The 19676-nt window shown below is 43.1% G+C and overlaps 1 protein-coding gene across 1 annotated transcript in view; it reads right to left on the bottom strand.

Moving 5' to 3' along the window:
* Positions 1 to 18419, bottom strand: part of Frrs1 (ferric chelate reductase 1) — a 31303-nt gene extending 12884 nt beyond the window's left edge. Inside the window, exons 1-6 of the mRNA XM_059264988.1 lie at positions 18208 to 18419; positions 16654 to 16790; positions 14854 to 14948; positions 13458 to 13605; positions 10620 to 10802; positions 1875 to 1973 (exon numbers count right to left, since the gene is read on the bottom strand). Of these exons, the coding sequence (XP_059120971.1) occupies positions 1875 to 1973; positions 10620 to 10802; positions 13458 to 13605; positions 14854 to 14948; positions 16654 to 16790; positions 18208 to 18403 (858 nt within the window). The 5' untranslated portion in view covers positions 18404 to 18419. The remainder of the gene's footprint in view (positions 1 to 1874; positions 1974 to 10619; positions 10803 to 13457; positions 13606 to 14853; positions 14949 to 16653; positions 16791 to 18207) is intronic.
* Between the last annotated feature and the right edge of the window lie 1257 nt (positions 18420 to 19676).

Raw genomic sequence — 19676 nt, 5'->3', positions numbered from 1 at the left:
AGCATGCAACACATATCTAGACAGGAGTCCCAGGCTTCTGAGCAAGCCGACCAACCCCACAGGAAAGCTAGGCACAGTGGCAGTGACGTCACTAAGGGAAGCCACTGCCCAATCACACTTCATTCACTGTGACATTAAGGAAGGGCCTACTGCTCCTTCATAGCACATTGGCTTGCCATCTGTCCTACAGAAAAAGTAATCGTTCACATTGGCACAGATGCCAACATGGGGCAAGCAAGGCAACCACCTGGGCATCAGTGTTAACATGTGTTCCTCCTTCCTACTAGCCAAGAAACACTTGTGTAACTAACAGAAGGTTGGCTGTTTATCTGTTCAATTGACTGTTTTTGAGAGTGGGTGTAGATACCAAGTAGAAAGGGGCGTGTGCAGGAGTAGTTGGGTCACAGTACTTAAGGACTCCTTACATTTTTAAAAAGCATTGGTCTTTTCCCTTGAACTTCACCATATGTTTGACAAAGCTCAAATTTATAGTATTTCACATTTTAATATTCTTTGCCTACAACAAATAGGTGGAATTCTGTCCCTCTTCCCCCTCTCAACATCCCATAGGCATGCCCACTGGGGAATGTGACCACAAGCTCTCTATTTGATTAGGACAAGTCAAACCAGAGGTAACCACAGTTCTGGGGGTCAGAGTTGGGCCACAGGCTGAGAGTCTACATCCAGCCCCACGTTTGGGGGGAAAAATATTTTAGGGATGGGAGGAAACAGAAACAAACAAAAACAAGAACAAAAACAAATCCCAAAACCTCACATCTCATTTCCCTAAACCAAACACTCTTGTTGGCCAAGTTACAAAATACTCGCGTCCCTGCATTATGGTCTGTAGTTCACTCCAAGCGGAGACTCTGGCTTCTGCCGACTCTTCTGTGATTGGCGTGGCTGCATGGTCACCATTCAATGGCAAATGTCAGGACAATGGTTAGGTGTGGGCACGGTCCCTCGGGGAGCTGTTCCTCCTGTCTGCTGCTGGAATGTGAACCTTAAACTACCACCCCCCTCAGGATTTACTTATTTTCCTATATGCATATGAGTGTCTGACCTGCATATATGTATGTATATGCCTGGTGCCCACAGACGTCGGAAGAGGACACTGGATCCACTAAAACTAGGGTTCCAGAAGGTTTTGAACCACCATGTGGGTGCTGGGAACATAATCAGGGTTCCCTGCAAGAGCAACAAGTGCTCCTAACAGTTGAGCCATCTCTGCAGTCCCAATTTTGAACTTTTTCTTTTCCTCTTTCCTTCTTTTTCTTTTTGCTTTTTTTCTCCTGTTTTGGTTTTTCAAGACAGGATTTCTCTACATAACAGCTCTGGCTGTCCTGGAACTCACTCTGTAGACCAGGCTGGCCTCGAACTCACAGAGATTCACCTGCCTCCCGAGTGCTGAGATTAAAGGTATCGGCCTCCACAGGGGCTTCTGATCTTGAACTTCTGATCCTGGTGCTCCACCCACCTAGTGCTGGCATCACAGCCATACGCCTCCACACCCCGCTTATGCTGTGCTGGGGACTGATCCCCGGCACACCCTTCCCCAGGTCTCATCTTAAAATCCTGTCCTATAAGCTTTCTGATCATGTCAAGAAGCCATAAAATACCTTTCCGTAAGATGTAACAAAAAGGAATTAAGTGATGTGAGCAATAATTGATCACTTCCTAGCAGAGAATTTTGTCCTATGCTTTCTAAGTACAGAATGTTTCTTGGTGATCATTCTGAGAAGAACGCTGTGGTCGGGCCCTTGCCTGGGCAAGAGGCTAACTACAGGACTGGCTACATACACAGCCACATCAGTGGCAGACATGTAGCAGGAAGGTGGACCAACCACGCGCATTGCCAGCATGTTCACACTCACCCTGGAGTCCATCAGAGGATAACTTCGCCCTGTCAAATAGGAAGGCTGTATGTACACTGTCTGGTCTTCACGAATGCACAAGTAAGCATCGTCATCACCCTGGAAAACAAGCGCATTATTTTAAGGCACCCCTAATCAAGTAGCATTTGATCCTTTTAAAACATACTTGACTCAGCAGTAAATGATCTATGTAGTCTAGAGAACCAGTTGTTTATTTGTGAGCTAAAAAAATAATGTTTTAGCTACGTGTGTTGGTACACACCTTTAACCCCAGCACTCAGGAGACAGAGGCAAGCAGATCTTTGTGAGCTTGAGGCCTGTTGGCACAGCTACATAGTAAGACCCTGTTTCAAAAATAAATAAATATCTGGGAGTGGGGACACAAACCTTTAATCCCAGCCCTGGGGAGGCCGATCTCTGAGATCTAAGCCAGCCTACTTTACATGTCAAGTTCCAGGCCAGTTAGGGCTACACAATGTCTCAAAGATTAATTAAGAATAAAAGGGTGGGGCTGGAGAGATGGCTCAGAGGTTAAGAACACAATTCCCAGCAATCACATGATGGCTCACAACCATCTGTAATGAGATCTGGTGCCCTCTCCTGGCATGCAGGCATACATGTAGGCAGAATGTTGCATACATAATAAATAAATAAATCTCTTTTAAAAAAAAAGAATAAAAGGGCACTAAAATCCCTAAAGTAACAAATCAAAATAGATACATTGGAGGTAGTGTACAACAGTAGAGCACTTACCCAGCATGTAAAGGCCTCGAATTGCTCTCTTTAAAAGACATATAGCCGGGCGGTGGTGGTGCATGCCTTTAATCCCAGCACTCGGGAGGCAGAGCCAGGCGGATCTCTGTGAGTTCGAGGCCAGCCTGGACTACCAAGTGAGTCCCAGGAAAGGCGCAAAGCTACACAGAGAAACCCTGTCTCGAAAAACAAAAAACAAAAAACAACAACAAAAAAAAAGACATATAGCATGCTTTCCTATTCTCATACCCACAAATGGATGCCACTGTTAGCACTTCCATGCATACGGATTCCAACATTGGCATCTGTCTGTTTCTTCCTTCTCAGAGGAGAAAATAAGTTCTGTTGCCTGCGTATCACTTAACTGTGAGCACTGTATGAGAGACTGACTTTCAAATAAATACACACGTCATACACATTTGTGACTGTGAATAACAGCATTGTATATATATATATATATATATATATATATATACACATACATACATATATAAAATATTGCTGCATATTGTACCTATTCACTGGATTTAACGTGGAATTTTGAGATTAAAAATATCAGAGTTGAGGTAGGAATTTCCTATCAGTACAATTCTTCCTAATCCTTTAGTCTCCAATATTCCTTAACTCTGAAAGTTATGTTATTCCTCTTTCGATTGGCTCTGAGAAGGCAGGCTGTGACTTCAGAGTACATTGAAGCAATGGTACAAATGTCAGTCTGAAGTCACTGTCCGTATCCCACTAAGCTAACGAGCCCTTTTAGCTACTAACTCCTTTTAATTCTTTATTGTTATTATATATGTGTGTGTGCACAATGTGCTCCATCTGTATAGTGTGTGTGTGTGTGTGTGTGTGTGTGTGTGTGTGTGTATGTTTTCAGGGCTGACCATCTGACACTGGATAACCAATGGGTTTGCTCTACCCTGGGGAAAATTATTTCCCTCACTCAGCTTTCCGTAGTTGCCTGTAATTCTTTTTCTAGGGCTGAGGCCTAGTGAGCTTTCCTCCCCCTTCCACGTCAGCATGCCTATTAGCGTTGTCCTTGTTCAGGTTATATGCAGGCAGCCATGTAGGTGAGACTTTGTGGGTATAGCTTCGAACATTTCTAAGAGACCAAATCTCCCAGCAAACTCCCTGGTCCTCTGGCTCCGAGGACCTTTCCATGCCCTCTTCAGCACTGATCTCTGAGCCTCAAGGGCAGGAGCTGGGTTGCAGATGCCCCACCTGGGACTGGTATGTAACAACAAACAAAAAGAGGCCATAAATTTGAAGAAGAACAGGGGGTGGGGAGTTACACGGGAAGGTTTGGAGGGAGGAAAGGAAAGGGGGAAATGGAAATGATGTAATTATAAAGATAAAAATATAATTTGTTTAAAGAAATTGGAGGGAAGCAATGAAATGACTCAGTGGGTAAAGTGCCCGATGTCAAGCCTGGTGGCCTTAATTTCATCCCTAAAGCCAACATGGTAACAAAAAAAAAAACAAAAAAACCCACAGTACCCATATAAAAAGCCAGGCACGGCAATATGGCGATGTACACCTGCAATCCGAGAGGTGGATGAATTAGTGAGAGCATCAGATTTAGTGAGGCCTTGTCTTAAAACAAGGTATAGAGCAATAGAGGAAGACACCTAACTTCAACCTCAGGCCTCCAAATGCACCTGCAGGTAAGTGTGCAAACAAACAACAACAACAAAAAAAACGATAATAATGATAATACAGTCCAAGTAGTTGACTTAGAAGCAAACGGATTAGAACTCCAGTACTGACAATAACAGAGAGGCATCCTGACTATCGGAGAAGACGGGACAGGTGAGAACGGGAGCAGAGAACGCAGTCTTCACCTCCCAAATGAAGGGAAGAGAAGACGCCACTCTTCGGAGTTACAGAAGCACACACTATCGGAAATACAGAGGGGAGATTACAGACAGGAAGACCAGGGAGAGGGACAAGCCACACCAGAGACGGTGATAATGGGGTGAAGAGAATTAAAGCACAGTGCTGGAGACGGGGTCAAAGGTCCGTGGGAAGGGTGGGAAGGGCAGCTGAGCAGGAAAGGGCACTCACTGCCAACCCTGATGACCTTAAGTTTGATCGCCAGAACCTACTGGAACCTACAGTGTGGAAGAAATTCCCACCCTCTGTCCTCTGACCCCCACATCTGTGCCCGCACAGGGACACATACACAAAGTAAGAAAGTGTAAAAAATCGTAAAGTTTTTAAAAAGTACATTGGAGGGCGGATGTGGGTCGCTCAGCAGTACTGAGTACTTGCCTATCCTGAAAACTCCCCTCAAAATCAATCCACAGAAAGATACAGTATCTGCTAACATACTAACATTCAAACCTTAACGTCTACAAATTACTGCTGCTGAAAAGAAACAGGTTTTTTGAGGAATGATGAAGTACGAGTGGAAAACATCTTTTGATACCAGAGAAATCTAGAACATGCTCAAAATAGAGATGCCCAGAAAAGTCAGAAGGCAAGCTGAAGAGGCTTCCTCAATAAACTGCAACACAATGAGCAAGAAAAAGCCATTAGTCTAGGAGCTGAAAGATGGCTCAGCAGGTAAGCAGAGCAAGCCTGGTGATCTGAGTTCAATTCCCAGAGCCCGCAGAAAGGTGGAAGGAGAAAGCTGACTCCACAGCGTTGTCCTCTGACCTCCACACGCATGCTATACACACACACACACACACACACACACACACACACACACACACAGAGTGAATAAACTTGTTTAATTATAAAAAAAGTCCAATCCATCAATCCATAGAGTGAGTCTCTAAAGGAAGAAATGTAGAGGAGAAAGCTCTTCTTTTCAGAGGACTCTCAACTAGTAACTTGGAAGTCACCACTCTGCAAGGCCAGATGTGGCAACTTGCTTTAGAGTCATCCCATGCTGAAGTCATTTGGCCATGGGTTACTGAAGAGCACAAAATTCACAAAGAGTTAAAACATCACCCTGTGTATTATTTACTAAATACAAAGACCTATGTTTTTCACCTGCCCAATGGAGAAAGCTAGCAGATACCACAGACAGAACGATGTACACCTTGATTTGATGTGCTGATTCATTGCTACTGAGTCATTATTAGTACTTTGTCAAAAATCCTACACTTACTTTGGTGTGTGTGTGTGTGTGTGCGCGCGCAAGGGAAAGTCAGTGGACAGCATGTAAGAGTCATTTGTCTCCTGCCATTATGAACTCAGGTAACCAAACTTGGTAGCAAGCACCTTTACCCACTGAACCATATCACCAGCCCATTGTGCCAAAATTCTTATATTTTTGGTTGTGAGCCTAGCCTTTAATGGCTGAGCCATCTCTCCAGCCCTGTGACAAAAATCTTAATGCTGTGGGATGTCTTTCTGTATGCTGTGAATATGTGTTGCTATGATTGGTTAATAAATAAAGCTGTTTTGGCCTATGGCAAGGCAGTGTATAGGCAGGCAGGAAATCCAAGACAGAGACAAGAAAGGAGAGGCAGAGGAGAGAGACACCAGCCGCTGCCAGAAGAAGCAAGATGTGAAAGAACTGGTAAAGCCAGGGAACACCTGGCAAAACATAGATTAATAGAAATGGGTTAATTTAAGATATAAGAGCTAGCTAGCAAGAGGCCTGCCATAGACCATACAGTTTATAAACAATATTAAGCCTCTGAGTGATTATTTTATAAGTGGCTGTGGGACCTCGAGGCCAGGTGGGACCAGAGAAAACCTTCTGGCTACATCTTAATATGAATCTACCATGTAAATGGCAGAACACTAAAGGCAGGCAGTGGTGGCACACACCTTTAATCCCAACTCAACACTCGAGAGGCAGAAGCAGGCCAATCTCTGTGAGTTTGAGGCCAGTCTGGTCTACAAAACGAGTTCCCAGGACAGCCAGGACTGTTACACAGAGAAACCCTGTTTTTTAAAAAAAAAAAAAATAGCAGAATTCTCGACAAAGCTACTGGCCTGAAAAATATCAAGAAAAAAATAGAATAACTGCTAAAGTAAAGAAGATCAAGACACATAAATGCATTGAAAGATAATTGTTCACTCTTGGATAAGAAATTTCTTAAAAAAAAAAAAGGGAACATTATTGGGATGACTGGGAAAATGGAATATAAACTATGTAGTGCACAAAATGATAGTCTCATTATCAAATTTTCTCAATGTGATAAAATTGTGGTAATTGCAAGAGAACATTCTTGTTCTTAGGAGAGATGTGCCAAAATCTCTGAGATGAAATGCTGTCATATCCACTTCCTCTCGAAGAGTTTAAGAGGAAAAACTGTATTTATATACACCACACGAGTCAACTGAGACAGAGTAATGGACCTGAACATAGAAGGATGAAGGTAAAAGGGCAAATCTAGGTGAAGGATTAATGGCATTCATTGGACTATTCTTTCAGCATTTCTGCCTTAAAGTTTGTAAAAGGGACAGTGAGGCTGGAAATGTAACTCCATGTAGTGTCCACTGAGGCCCCGAGTTCGATTCCCAACAGGCAAAAGAGAAACAACATAGACAGAGAAGCTTGAGACAGGAGGAAGAAGGAATTATGAATGGAAGGAATCCAAGCCACGATCAAAACCAAAATTATGAATGGAAGGGGATCCAAGCCACGATCAAAACCAAAATTCTTCCAAAAACAAGGGAAGAGGATAACAGCCATAAAAAAGATGTCCTATGATTTACCTCACACTGTACCTGACAAGGAACCATTACACAATAATGCTAAATGACTTAATACAATTGTTGGCCACCAAGAATAAGGAAAACAAGGAGAGAAAATGATCATAAATTCAGTGTTACAGTGTTGATCTGTGTTGTCCAAAAACAATCATTGGCATGAGACCAGCCAACAGTGAAATCTACAATCCAGGGCCCAAGTAAGGTCAGAGCTGGGAATAACCTAGAGTTTGGTCACTGAAAGGTTATGTATGCAGCACATATAATACAGCAAGATACATATTCTGTCTTCATCCCCAGCTCCTGGTATAGAACTCCTATAACCTCTGGACTCTCTAAAAGTTTTCTTTTGGGGGCAAGGGGTGTTAATGAGTTGACTGATGACTGGCAGCCCCTGATACCCACATGATTAAAAGATTAAGACCCTAATCTCACCACTAATATACCAAGAGAGTAGAAGGTGTTGAAGGTTAAGTAGGTCATCAGCGGTCAAAGGCTCAATGGATCATGCCTATGTGATGAAGTATGTACAAACCCCAGAAGGACAGGGTTTGGAGAACTTCCAGATAGCTGAACTTGAGGTTCCTGAAAGGAGCTGGAAAGATGGCTCAGCAGTTAAGAGCACTGGCTGCTCTTCTGAGAGACCTGGGTTTGAAAGATGGTGTGCCCAGAGAGGCCACGGAAGCTCCTGCCACTTCCCCCACACACACCTTGCCATGTGCACCTCTCTTTTGGTATTCTTTGACATATCGTTTATAATAAACAGAAAAGAGTGCTTCCCTGAATTTGTTGAATTCTCCAGCCCCAGGACGGGGTGTTAGGAATACTGGTTTGTCATCCCTAGAGTCAAAAGCACAGGTAAGAACAGTAGGGGCTGGACAGTCCTGGGGACTGAGTCCTCAACCCAGGGGGTCTGACACTATCTCCAGGTTGAATGCCTGCTGCAAAATCAATTGCTTGCTTGGTGTGTGGTGAGATACCCCACACTTAGGAGGATCACAGAAGCAACTTGTGAGTATATAGTTGGAGAAATTGACTGTTTTCTACTTAAGAGGGGGATGGGGAGAGAAGCTAGTAATGTGTTTTCTTGTTAAACTTTATATAATGAAAATCACAGAGAAGACCAAAATGCAAAAATAAGCAAGCCAGTATTAGCAAAAATTTGGAAAATTATGCTTTTCAATTTCAGTGATGAAAGCAATTGCTGTCAATTTATGAGACTTTTTTTTTAGGTAGACTTTAGGTTGTTATCCAATCAGCATTTAAAATACCAAACATCTTCAGTATCTCAACTTATATGATATAGTCAAAAAATTCAGAACTCTGAATGTGGTGTCACATGCCTTTCATCCCAGTAATCAAGAGGCAGTGGCAGGCAGATCTATGGGAGTTTGAAGCCAGCCCAGTCAATAGCGTTCCAGGCTAGCCACGGCTACATAGTGAGACCCTGTCTCAAAAAAAAATGTTCATAAAAATACACTAAAGTTTTGAAAATAACAACCTTAAATAGATATAACCACTTTTAAAGTATATTCTGAAGACGATCCATTTTCACCAATTTAGGCAACCAGGTGTACAACTGATTTTAATCATTAAGCAGGCTTCTCTCTGTAAACCAACTGCACCTGCATAATTAAGTCTTTTTATAAACACTTTTGATGAGCACTATAAGAGAAATAGGTAAGATTTCTAAGTGAGATAAAAATATCTCAAATTAGAGATAAATGCTTTTGTGCCATCTTGCCTACAATTTACAAGAACTAACCTGCCTGTGGGAAGTCCGCCATCACACTCAACAACAGAACCCTTCACTCTTTCCCATTCACTGTGGCCAGTAAGAGAAAAGGCGCTATTACATTATAGCATGAATCTGAGCTATACAGTTATAGAAATAAGTTGTTTTTACTTTTCAATGACAAACAAATATGATGTAATATGTCATGTATAATAATGCATAACTGACATACGTAAATGACTGCAGTGTCCCAGAGATCCACCTCAAGGAAATTATGTGTTTATCCAACAAGGCCTTTTAACCCTATCTGGAGTCTCTTCAGAATTTGCTTCACAATCCATCTCATCCCGCTCGAATAACAAGCATTACCACGGCCTTTCCTTATTGCTTTAGAGTCACATTTGACTCTGATCTCAACCTCATTATTCATCTTAGGCACCAAATTTGATTCATTTTTGCTAGTACTGAGAACACCCAAAAGAATAAGCTGCAGGTCTGATGGTAATTACAGAGAGAAAGCAGGGGAAATATTTTGCACAATTGCAGCATTATGTTCCATAAAAATGTATAAAGCTTCCCATAAAAGTAACTAACTCTGAAGAGAAAAAGTTGGAATGTTCTTCCTTCTGAAAGTGCATGAGGTAAAGTGTTGCCTTGTGACTATGGTTCTGTGTTTGGGGATGGGGCTTCACATCCCCATGCTGCTGGCCCCCTGACCTCGAACTCCTGATTCTCCTGCCTTAATCTCCTGAACGCTGGGATTAAAGGCCTGTGCCAACAACTTGGGTGGCGTGCATTTTAGAATAAATCTTGATTCTTCTTTCACAGCCATGCCAGAGTTCTGTTTTCCCTGGTTTTGTTTTGTTATTTTGAACTACGGTTCCCTCAAAAGGGGGGATGTCAAGTTTAGACCCTGACATGAAGGAAAGTCTCCAAAGACTGCCTTTCCTAATGAGGGAGTCACATTGGTGGCCATCCACTCTGCTCACTGCCAATCCTCCACGAAGAGGACTTACACGAAGGGTCCTCTTTCCTCTCCCTAGGGAAACTAGACACTTCTGCAGCATCCTGCTTTTCCTCAGCAGCACAAGGCTGCCACCTACGGAATCCCTAAATCCATCCAGCAGCCCCCTCCCAGAAGAGAAAGAATCAGGAAAAACACACACTGCCTTCCACACATCAGACAAAGGAGCAGCCAGAAAACATGGCCTGCATACACGCTGCCCTCATTGGTGGGAAACTTGCTATGACTTTAAAACAGGGACACCACCAGTAGGGGGCGCTGGCTTCAGTTCTGGTGCCTGAGTGAACAATAGTCCGACATTTTATGTAGGCATTTCTTTCGCCTGTGATTCCTGCTTTTTCACAAAGAGACAAGAACATAGCATGGCAAATGGTCTTCCCAGCTGACCTGCTCTTAGAAATTACTGCCCAACAATCGAGATCATGGAGCAGCCACTGAGATTCAGATCAGTTCTTAGTACTTCCTTTCCTATTCTACCCTCAGATCTGGAAGACACAGCTGATGTACTGCTGGTGTTAGTCTCTTGATGTCATCCCAAATGCAAACAACAGATACACACCATCCACCGGTCACGAGAAAATGCAAAGGACAGGTAGCCTTCACTGGGACCACTCATTTCGACCACCACCGACTGGTCATCTCTGGTGAAGGACAAGAAGACGCAGGCCGGCTCGTTCTCTGGATCACAGTTCGAAGGACTCCTGACACAGAACTTCGTGTTCCCACACTCGGAGGCACTGAACTAGAAAAATGACAAGAAGGGGAAGGTCCTAATTATGAAATGAGCAGTTCACCGCCAAGGACTGAACAGTCATTACCTTCAAGTACGGGCTGCAACAAGAAAACCTTCAAAAAAGGGAACAAGAGACACATCACAAATTAGAAATGATCAGAGCATTCTTCAGCTTCCGTGGATTTTTAAATGTAGTTAGTTTTAATTACAGTTTGGAAAACTACACTAGTCAGCCTGTAGTGGTACAAGAGTGCTTATGTTCATTTAATATATAAAATACTTCACACCATCCAAGACCAGGAGGAGCAAGGTTCCCTGCAAATTTGAGACATTTCTTAGGAAAAAGTCTACACTGGCAATCTTGTCTATGCAGGTACCTTCTAATTTTCAAGAGGTAGTATTTTCAAAAGCAGGCAAGTCAAACATGGGCAAGTCTTTATGTATAGATCTTGGGAACAGCTTTTAAAATTTACAGTCAAAGCTTGCAGTTAAGTGACAGGACAAGATGGGATGCTTGTAAATACCACCACTGCAAATAACTGTAGGAGTTCTACACTGACTGAACTCAGAGCCTCCAGTGGTGGTACCTAAGGCCTCCCCCACCCAACCCCCACCTTAGGCTTAATAGAGCCGCTAGGACCTTGGAAATGTGACTGTGGTCTGTGAGCTCCACTTCGGTCTATTCCACTTATCAAAGAACCTATTCTCTGAGAGTCTCTTTACTTTTGGCAATCCGAAAGAGACCCTGAGGTCTCTTCTAGCCCTAGAAATGCCAGGGCTCTGAATGAATCTCCCTATAATTAAAGATTATCACCTTGGCACAGAGGCATGGTAAAATTTCAAAGAATAGGCCCCTTTTATTGACTACATGAAAGGCAATATTTTTTATTAGGAAGCTGCTGTACAAAACTGCATTTACTTAAAGCAGCTTTTAAATAAGTATTAAGAGTGAAGGAGGAGCTAATACAGATAACAACCTCTTCAATAACTTTTCAGTCAAACAAAAGTGCAACATTCATTACAATGTGATCAAATACAACATCCATGGAAGTGTTTAAAACTGTAGAGGAGAAGGATGCCAAATAAGACCACTATTACGTAGATGAAATGGTTTATTTAGTCATTTTTAGTTTTATTTGTATATATGTCTGTGTAAATGTATTGTAGGGGTTCAAGGAAGCCAGAAGAGGGCATCAGATCTCCTGCAGCTAGAGTTACGGGCAGCTGTGATCCGCCTGATGTGGGATTTGGAACTAAACTCGGGTCCTCTAGAAGAGCAACAAGTGCTCTTGACTGGTGAACCACCTCTCCAACCCCTTATTTAGGGAAAGAAGAGATACCTATGCAGACAAAAAGCAAAGAAAACAGGACCTAGAGAAGTGTTTCTCAGCCTATGAGTCGCGGTCAAGTCGCGACTCCAAAGACCATGGGAAATTGCAGAGAGTTACATGACAATTCATAACAGTAGAAAATTACAGTTACAAAGTAGCAACAAAAATAATGTTATGGTTGGGGGGGGGGGGGGTCACCACAACATGAGGAACCGTATTAAAGGGTTGCAGCATTAGGAAGGTTGAGAACCTCTGCCCTAGACTTCACCTCATACCTGTGTGGCACAAGGCACAGGTAAAAGGATGTATTCATTATTTTGATGGCTATTCTTGGCCATAAAGAGCTGCACATGATTGTTTCTCCCCCTTGAAGCTAACATAAGAATAATTTCCCCCAAAGACCCACAGAAGGCAGGCAAGTCAACACTTAGGCACAAGCATGTTCTTGTAACTATGGCGACACATTCTGTGTGTGCACTTCTGCAAGAAGCAGTCTAATTCACCCAAATGTCCTCCAGAGAAAACCTTCCTGATGTTTCTAGTATGATTACCCTTTCCACATTTTTTTGAGTCATCATTCTTTTGAATCAGACAGCCTAAATGGAATTGCAGCTGACATGATTTGCGAGCGATTTTTCTTTTCTGTGACTCAGCACACTGAACTGTCTGGTACTATTCAGGAATGTGGGGGACATAGAGAGCAGAACCTCATGTGGCCTCAAACTTCCTATGTCGTTTGTTTCATTTGTTTGTTTGGTGAAGGCAAGGGAGTTGAAATAGTCTTACTATATGGTTCAGACTGACCTAGAACTCACAACGTAATCCAGCCTGGCCTCAAATTTTCAACGATCCTCCTACTTCTGCCTCCTAACTGCTGGGATTCTGGGCAGTTGCCGCCATACCCCAGAGTCCCCCAACACTCTAATTTTAATAAGATAAAGTCTATATTATACTACCACTTCAAGACTCTCCTCCAAATCTTGTCTAACTATAACTAAAACTTCCTCTCTATGTTTAATATTCTGCAGGAAAGGAGAATGGAAAAAAGGAAGGAGACGTGAAGAGAGGGGGAAGTTTCCTTGGCTTCGTTTTCAAGTGAACATACTCTCCCTGTTAGCAAAACTAACTGTGAGTGTTGCAGCCACACTTTGAAAGGAGAAACTTTTATGTCCTTTACTCAAACCTGTAAATCAGCAAAGACTTCCTTCAGACTTCTACAGAGACCCCCCAAACTCCCTCCCACAGCGCAGTCCAGCTCATGCTACCCAGAGGATCAGCTGCCAGGCAAGCTCTTCTCAGTTGCACTGGGTGAAGGAACAGAAACGTTACTCACTGGCTTGGTTAAGTGGGCGACAGAAGGTGCTGTTGTCAACGGTCGGGCTGTGGCTTCAGGTGTCGTAAAGGGAGGAGCATTTGGTTGTGAAATGACATGACTGGGAATCTTCACCCAGTAGATCTTATACTTCTCAACAACTGTGGCTCTGAAGTAGAGTACCAATGGGATTAGACAAAACCCCAGCAGTGGCCCATCATAAGCAAATCAAAACTTTAAGTGAAGAATGTGTGAGGAGAGGTGAATGAAGAACACGCATGTGTGGGGCACAGCTCTTATGACTGTCCTCCACCCATTACTACACGAGCTTTATTGCTCTCTCTCCCTGCCTCCCTTTTTTCTTATTGGTTGTATGTTTTTTTATTAACAACAGCCACAAATGCTGAATTGCACAATTCAACTATACAGTCTTCCACTCCCTGACAAGAACACACTTCTAATCAGTTCACAGTACACGCATCATATTCCTCCAAAGGGCGTGTGTAAGAGGCAGCCACCGACCGAAGCTCCATAGAGACCGCCTAAAGCTAAGTGTCTTTGAGGTCCACCTTAGCAACTAACACATGGGTGCAAAGCAGTGCTCCAGTGTGCTGGGGGCCTGTGGACAAAGTTCAGCAGAAAAGAAAGACGTCCAGAGAAAGCTCTCTCCTACAAGATAGACATACGTCTGGAACACCGCTTTATGGCGTTCCATTCTGCCTTGTGCCGCTGAATAGGAAAAGGACCCTATCGTAATTCTGGTTTCACAGTTCCAAGAGGCATGCAGCAGATTTGTTTCCTGATAAGCTATCTACAAGTTGTAGTGCTGCCAAAGTCACCCTACTTTCAGCCCTGGCTTATTTATACTCTCACACAAAAACTGGAAGTATTACTCTACACACCACATGCTCAAGTACTAATTGATGGCTCTTGTGAGTCCTAAAGTAGTGTAATACTTCACTCACTCAACAATGTCTAGTAAAGGCCCCTTAAGTACCAAGTCCTGCCAGGCTTGGCGGTGCATGCCTGTAATCCAAGCACGTGGGAGGAAAAAGCAGGAAGAAGCCTTAAAAAAAAAAAAAGACAGTGCAAAGTTCTGGGCTATGTGCTAAAAGTTTGCTGTTGTAGGAAAGGGGAAAAAAAAAGGCCAGGTCTATTTGGAAGTCAGAAGCAGGAGGATTGCTACAAGTTCAAGGCCAGCCTCATCTACATAGGGAGTTCCTGGTCATCCGATGCTGCATCGCAAGACGCTGTCTCAAACAACAGCAAAGGAAAGAAGCAAGATAACCTTCCATCAGTACGCTGTAACTGCTAAAGCTCTCCTACACAGGTGAGCAGCCAATGGCAAATCGGTACATGTCGTGATGGTCTCCATCTCAATGGCAGTGGTTACAGAGGTGAGCGCTCTCGTACTCACAGAAATCGTATGTGATTTGGGGCACTGCTTGGAGCGTTCCAGTATACTTTAACTTCTGTCTTCTTGGATGAGCTCGTATGACTCACAGCGAAACCCTGAGATAAAGTGGAAAGGCACAACCATCCCATCACTGGACAGCTCAGCATGGTCAGAATGCAATCATTTGCAAAATAAATGATCACTAAATGGTCGGAGCATTTGGATGAAGACTATTCTACATAGAGCAAGGCCAGGTCCTCAGTAAATTCATACCCATTGGTTGACAATGTATTATCAGTCATATTTATCAATTCTGTGATAAAGTAGAGTTATCAGAAACTTAAATACTGAAGGAAGCCATGAATATTGGGTGTGTTAATATTATTTGAAGGTTGTTCTTTGCCTTATTTTACACTTTAAATTTGTATTCTTCCCATTAATAGACGTGAATAAAATACAGAAGATTCCTTAAAAGAAAGAACAAAAAACAAAAACACCAATTTCACACCTCCAAACATATATCCTATTTTAGCAATTCCTACTTTTGAACAGTCTTGTTCCTACTTTTTTTTTTTTTTTTGTCGGAGCTGAGGACCAAACCCAGGGCCTTGCGCTTGCTAGGCAAACGCTCTACCACTGAGCTAAATCCCCAAACCCCACTTTCTTTCACCTGCCAACCTCCTACACATTCTTCAAAACCTAACTTAAAATTCACATGCTCCGATTTGTGACTTCCTCTGCTACAATTCCTTGACTCTGTACGCACTCCAACCTAAGTTTTCATACTATTCTACTGATGTCTCTGTCCTAAGTGGCATGCCACACCCTTGTGCCAGCTACCCTGTGGCCACAGGCTTTCGTCTAGTGTAAGAGTTTGTTTGAGGTCTTCAAGGAAAAGGAGTAAGTTGTGTTTGTTACCATATCCCTTGTGATCGGCAAAGCTCCTGACATAGTGTTTATTGACTGAATGAGTGAATGAATGAACATCAAACCTTACACCCCTGTCCCATTCTACAACTGTCTCTTCAATGCTGAAATCATTTTAAAAATCAGTACACTGGGGCCAGTAAGACAGCTCAGCAGATAAAGGCACTTGGGATCCAATGACTCAAGTCTGACACTTGAGTTTGATTAGCCAAGCACATGTAAAGATGGAAGGAGGGAACTGACTCCACTAGGTTGTCTTCTGACCTCCATACATGTATGATGGCATGCCCCCTTCTGTACCTCCTATACACACACACACACACACACACACACACACACAAAATTGTCTTTAAACTTTTGTTTGTTTGTTTGAGATGACAGAGTTTCCCTGTGTAGCCCTGGCTGTCTTGGGACTAACTCTGTAGACAAGGCTGGCCTCGAACTCAGAGATCCGCCTGCCCGTCTCCCAAGTGCTGGGATTAAGGGCACGTAATTGTCCTGCATTGAGGTCAATATTTGCCAATGTAATATAACCATCACCAACTATAAACTCTTCAGGCTATTACCCTCACATTCCTAGATGCTGCTAGGTAAACCAGTGGTCAGGTTTGATGACTGTAAATCTGTCCAAATGCCTGCTACACATGGTGATGCCACCGTTGAGCTAGTCACCACCCTCAAGTTAAAAACAGCCCAAAGGGCCAGGCGGTGGTGGTACACGCCTTTAATCCCAGCACTCGGGAGGCAGAGCCAGGTGGATCTCTGTGAGTATGAGGCCAGACTGGTCTCCAAAGCAGTTCCAGGAAAGGCGCAAAACTACACAGAGAAACCCTGTCTCGGGAAAAAAAAAAAAAAAAGGAACCAATAGAAATCAACTTCAAACCACACACAAACCTGTACATCTTCACAAGTCAGAAGCTGCGACAATTCACTGTCAATCAATGTAAAGGAGCCAAGAGGAGGACCACTCAAATCCTCGGCATCACGAGCTTCTAAGAGAAAGCCTCTAAATGGCGGCCCTGATACAGTAACTGAGCAACAGATAAAAAGAGAGGGTAGGGTAAAAAATTTAGTAATATGCTAGGAAAAATTGTTTAGAAGAAGCCCATTTAGTTAGAATTGGGTGTATCTCTGCAAAACACACAGGACGGAAATCATCCTGCAGAAGAATGTCTAAATTATGTCCCATAGAGGACAAATGCCATATTTTAGGAGGCTTGTTTTTTTTTGTTTGTTTGTTTTGGGTAGGCTGGTTGTTTATTCTGTAGGTATTGAACCCAGGACCTTGCACATGCTAGACAACCACTCCATCATAGAACTACATCCTCAATCCTCATTTAGTTTTTATTTGGAAACAGAGTTTCAGTAAGTAACCCAGGCTAGCCTTGAATTCGTTCTGTAGCACAGGCTGACCTTGAACCTGCAATCATCTTGTCTCAGCCTACTGAGTGTCTAGGATTATAGACCTGTGTCTTTAGGCCTAGCATCATGAGATATTAATAGCAGTTCCACAAGAGGGTAAAGCATGGATGATGACTAGGTAATTGTCTATGGGAAAAATTAATTTAGAAAATTCTAGGTGAAAAGAGCATGTTTTTTATTGCAAATCTGACTATCATTAGTACTCTATTGTGCAGAGTAAAATTCTAAGAGATATCTAAAGCACACAGGATATTCCACATTTATTTCTTCATGCATCCTTTTTGTTAAGAACTCCTGTTAACAAGCTGGGCAGTGAGGGTGCTCAGCTTTAATCCCAGCACTCAGGAGGCAGGGGTAGGTGGATCTGTGAGGTCAAAGCAAGTTCCAGGACAGCCAGGGCAGTTACAAGGAAAAACCCTGTCTCAAAAACAAAAAACAAATTAAAAAACTCCCATTAACAGTATGTATTTCTATAATTGCAAAATACAGGAATTTCATATGCTATGACAAACATGCCTTTTGTTTTGTTTTTCTGAGACACAGTCTTGCTATATAGTCCAACTGCCTCAAACCCTGATTCTTCCTCAGCCTCCAGAGTGCCAAGATTAAGGCACATACCACCACACCTGGCTATAGATAAACCTTAACACTCAGCCTACATTTTGCCAAAGGTATCAGGGACCCACAAGAGATTGAACTACTTTTTAAAGTGGGGAGAAGTAAAGCAATATAAAATATTTTTTTCTGTACACAATGAATGCAATGTTAATATAATAAAACAAACATATTCTTTGGTACTCTAAAAAAAAAAAAAAAAAAAAACACGTTTTTAGACCTTGATCTTAACAAGGAATAGATGCCACTTACATAATAAGGCATCTGTAGTAAACAAAAAATTGAAGTATATAACGCTGTGGTAACTCAAGTAAATAGGTTAAAACGAAATGATTTCATTCCAGTCATAGTAAAGACAAGTAGAAAAAGAGCCAAACTCAAAATGCAAATAATTATACCCAGCACTAGTACCTTGAATCTGGTCTCCGGGTTTGAACTTCATCTGACTCACTGTGATTTGGTGAACAGGCTCAGACTGTGGGCTGTGGCCATGTTGGGGGGTCATCCCCCCGCAGGACATTGTGACTTTTCCATTGGGGTAACTAGCCACGGAACAAAGGAGCAACGCAAACAGGAAGGCACTCACGGGAAACTCGGGGGCCGCCATCTCCAAATGAAGAACACGTCACCTGTGGATATAATCAGACTACAGTATGACAGCTCTTAGAACATGGGGCAGGAGCCGGGCGGTGGTGGCGCACGCCTTTAATCCCAGCACTTGGGAGGCAGAGGCAAGCGGATCTCTGTGAGTTCCAGGCCAGCCTGTAATAAAAAGAGTGTGGAATGTGATCTAAATCTCAGTTTTATCGAACGCCAACTGTGAGACTTCGAAAGATTCCATTTCCCTATCTGAAAAATGGATTATTTTATTTTAACAAAATGAAAATACAACCTCAAAGTCCAAGTGAGCAATTTTATCAATATGATAGAGCCAGGTGTGATGCCAGCACTCAGGAAGCAGAGGCAGGAGGATCTCTAAGAGATTGACACCAGCCGGGTCTACACAGGGAGTTCCAGACCAGCCACAACTAGGGAGACCTGCCTCTAAGGGAAAAAAGAGTATGATGAAAAACAGCAAGCTGGTCCAATAAAAACAAAAGGTTTCACGCCACCTTACCCTAAGAAGCTTAAAGGAACATCTCTTCTGGACTTTTGTCTTTGTTTTTCGAGACAGGGTTCCTCTGTGTAGCCCTGGCTATCCTGGAACTGGTTCTGTAGACCAGGCTGGCCTCAAAATCACAGAGATCCTCCTGCCTCTGTTCCTCAGTGCTGGGATTAAAGGTGTGCACCACTACCACCTTGATCTCTTCTGGATTTAACAATCATCACTTGAATAAATTCCTGGGGCGACTTCTCTCAACTTCCTATTGTGTGTGTCATTAATTCTAATACGGAAAACAGACAAACAGTGTCCAGAAACTCCTGGGAATTCCAGACCTTTCTCAATATCTCTTGCTCATATAATTTAAAATAAAAAAATAAAATAAAAGTGATGCATAATAAAAACCTGCAAATCTCAACAATTTCAGTGGGGAAAAATTATAGACTGTTTCTCCACACATCTGTGACTGAGTACTAGGGGAGGGGAGGGGAGGGGAGGGGAGGGGGGGAGGGGGGAGCAGAGGAGAGGAGAGGAGGGGGGAGGGGAGGGGGGAGCGGAGGAGAGGGGAGGGGGGGAGCGGAGGAGAGGGGAGGGGAGCAGAGGAGAGGGGAGGGGAGGAGAGGAGAGGAGAGGAGAGGAGAGGAGAGGAGAGGAGAGGAGAGGGGAGGAGAGGAGAGGTTCCCCTAAGATGATTGCCTGTGCTCCAGGGTACAGCTTCACCATCAGATTATTGCTGGCTTCCTCTGCCAGCACCTGCATTCACATGCGCGTACACAGA

This window comes from Peromyscus eremicus, chromosome 6, assembly GCF_949786415.1.
Source record: "Peromyscus eremicus chromosome 6, PerEre_H2_v1, whole genome shotgun sequence".
Taxonomy (NCBI): domain Eukaryota; kingdom Metazoa; phylum Chordata; class Mammalia; order Rodentia; family Cricetidae; genus Peromyscus; species Peromyscus eremicus.
The sequence above is the reverse complement of the archived record's forward strand: the minus strand, read 5'-3'. Positions and strand labels throughout refer to the sequence as shown.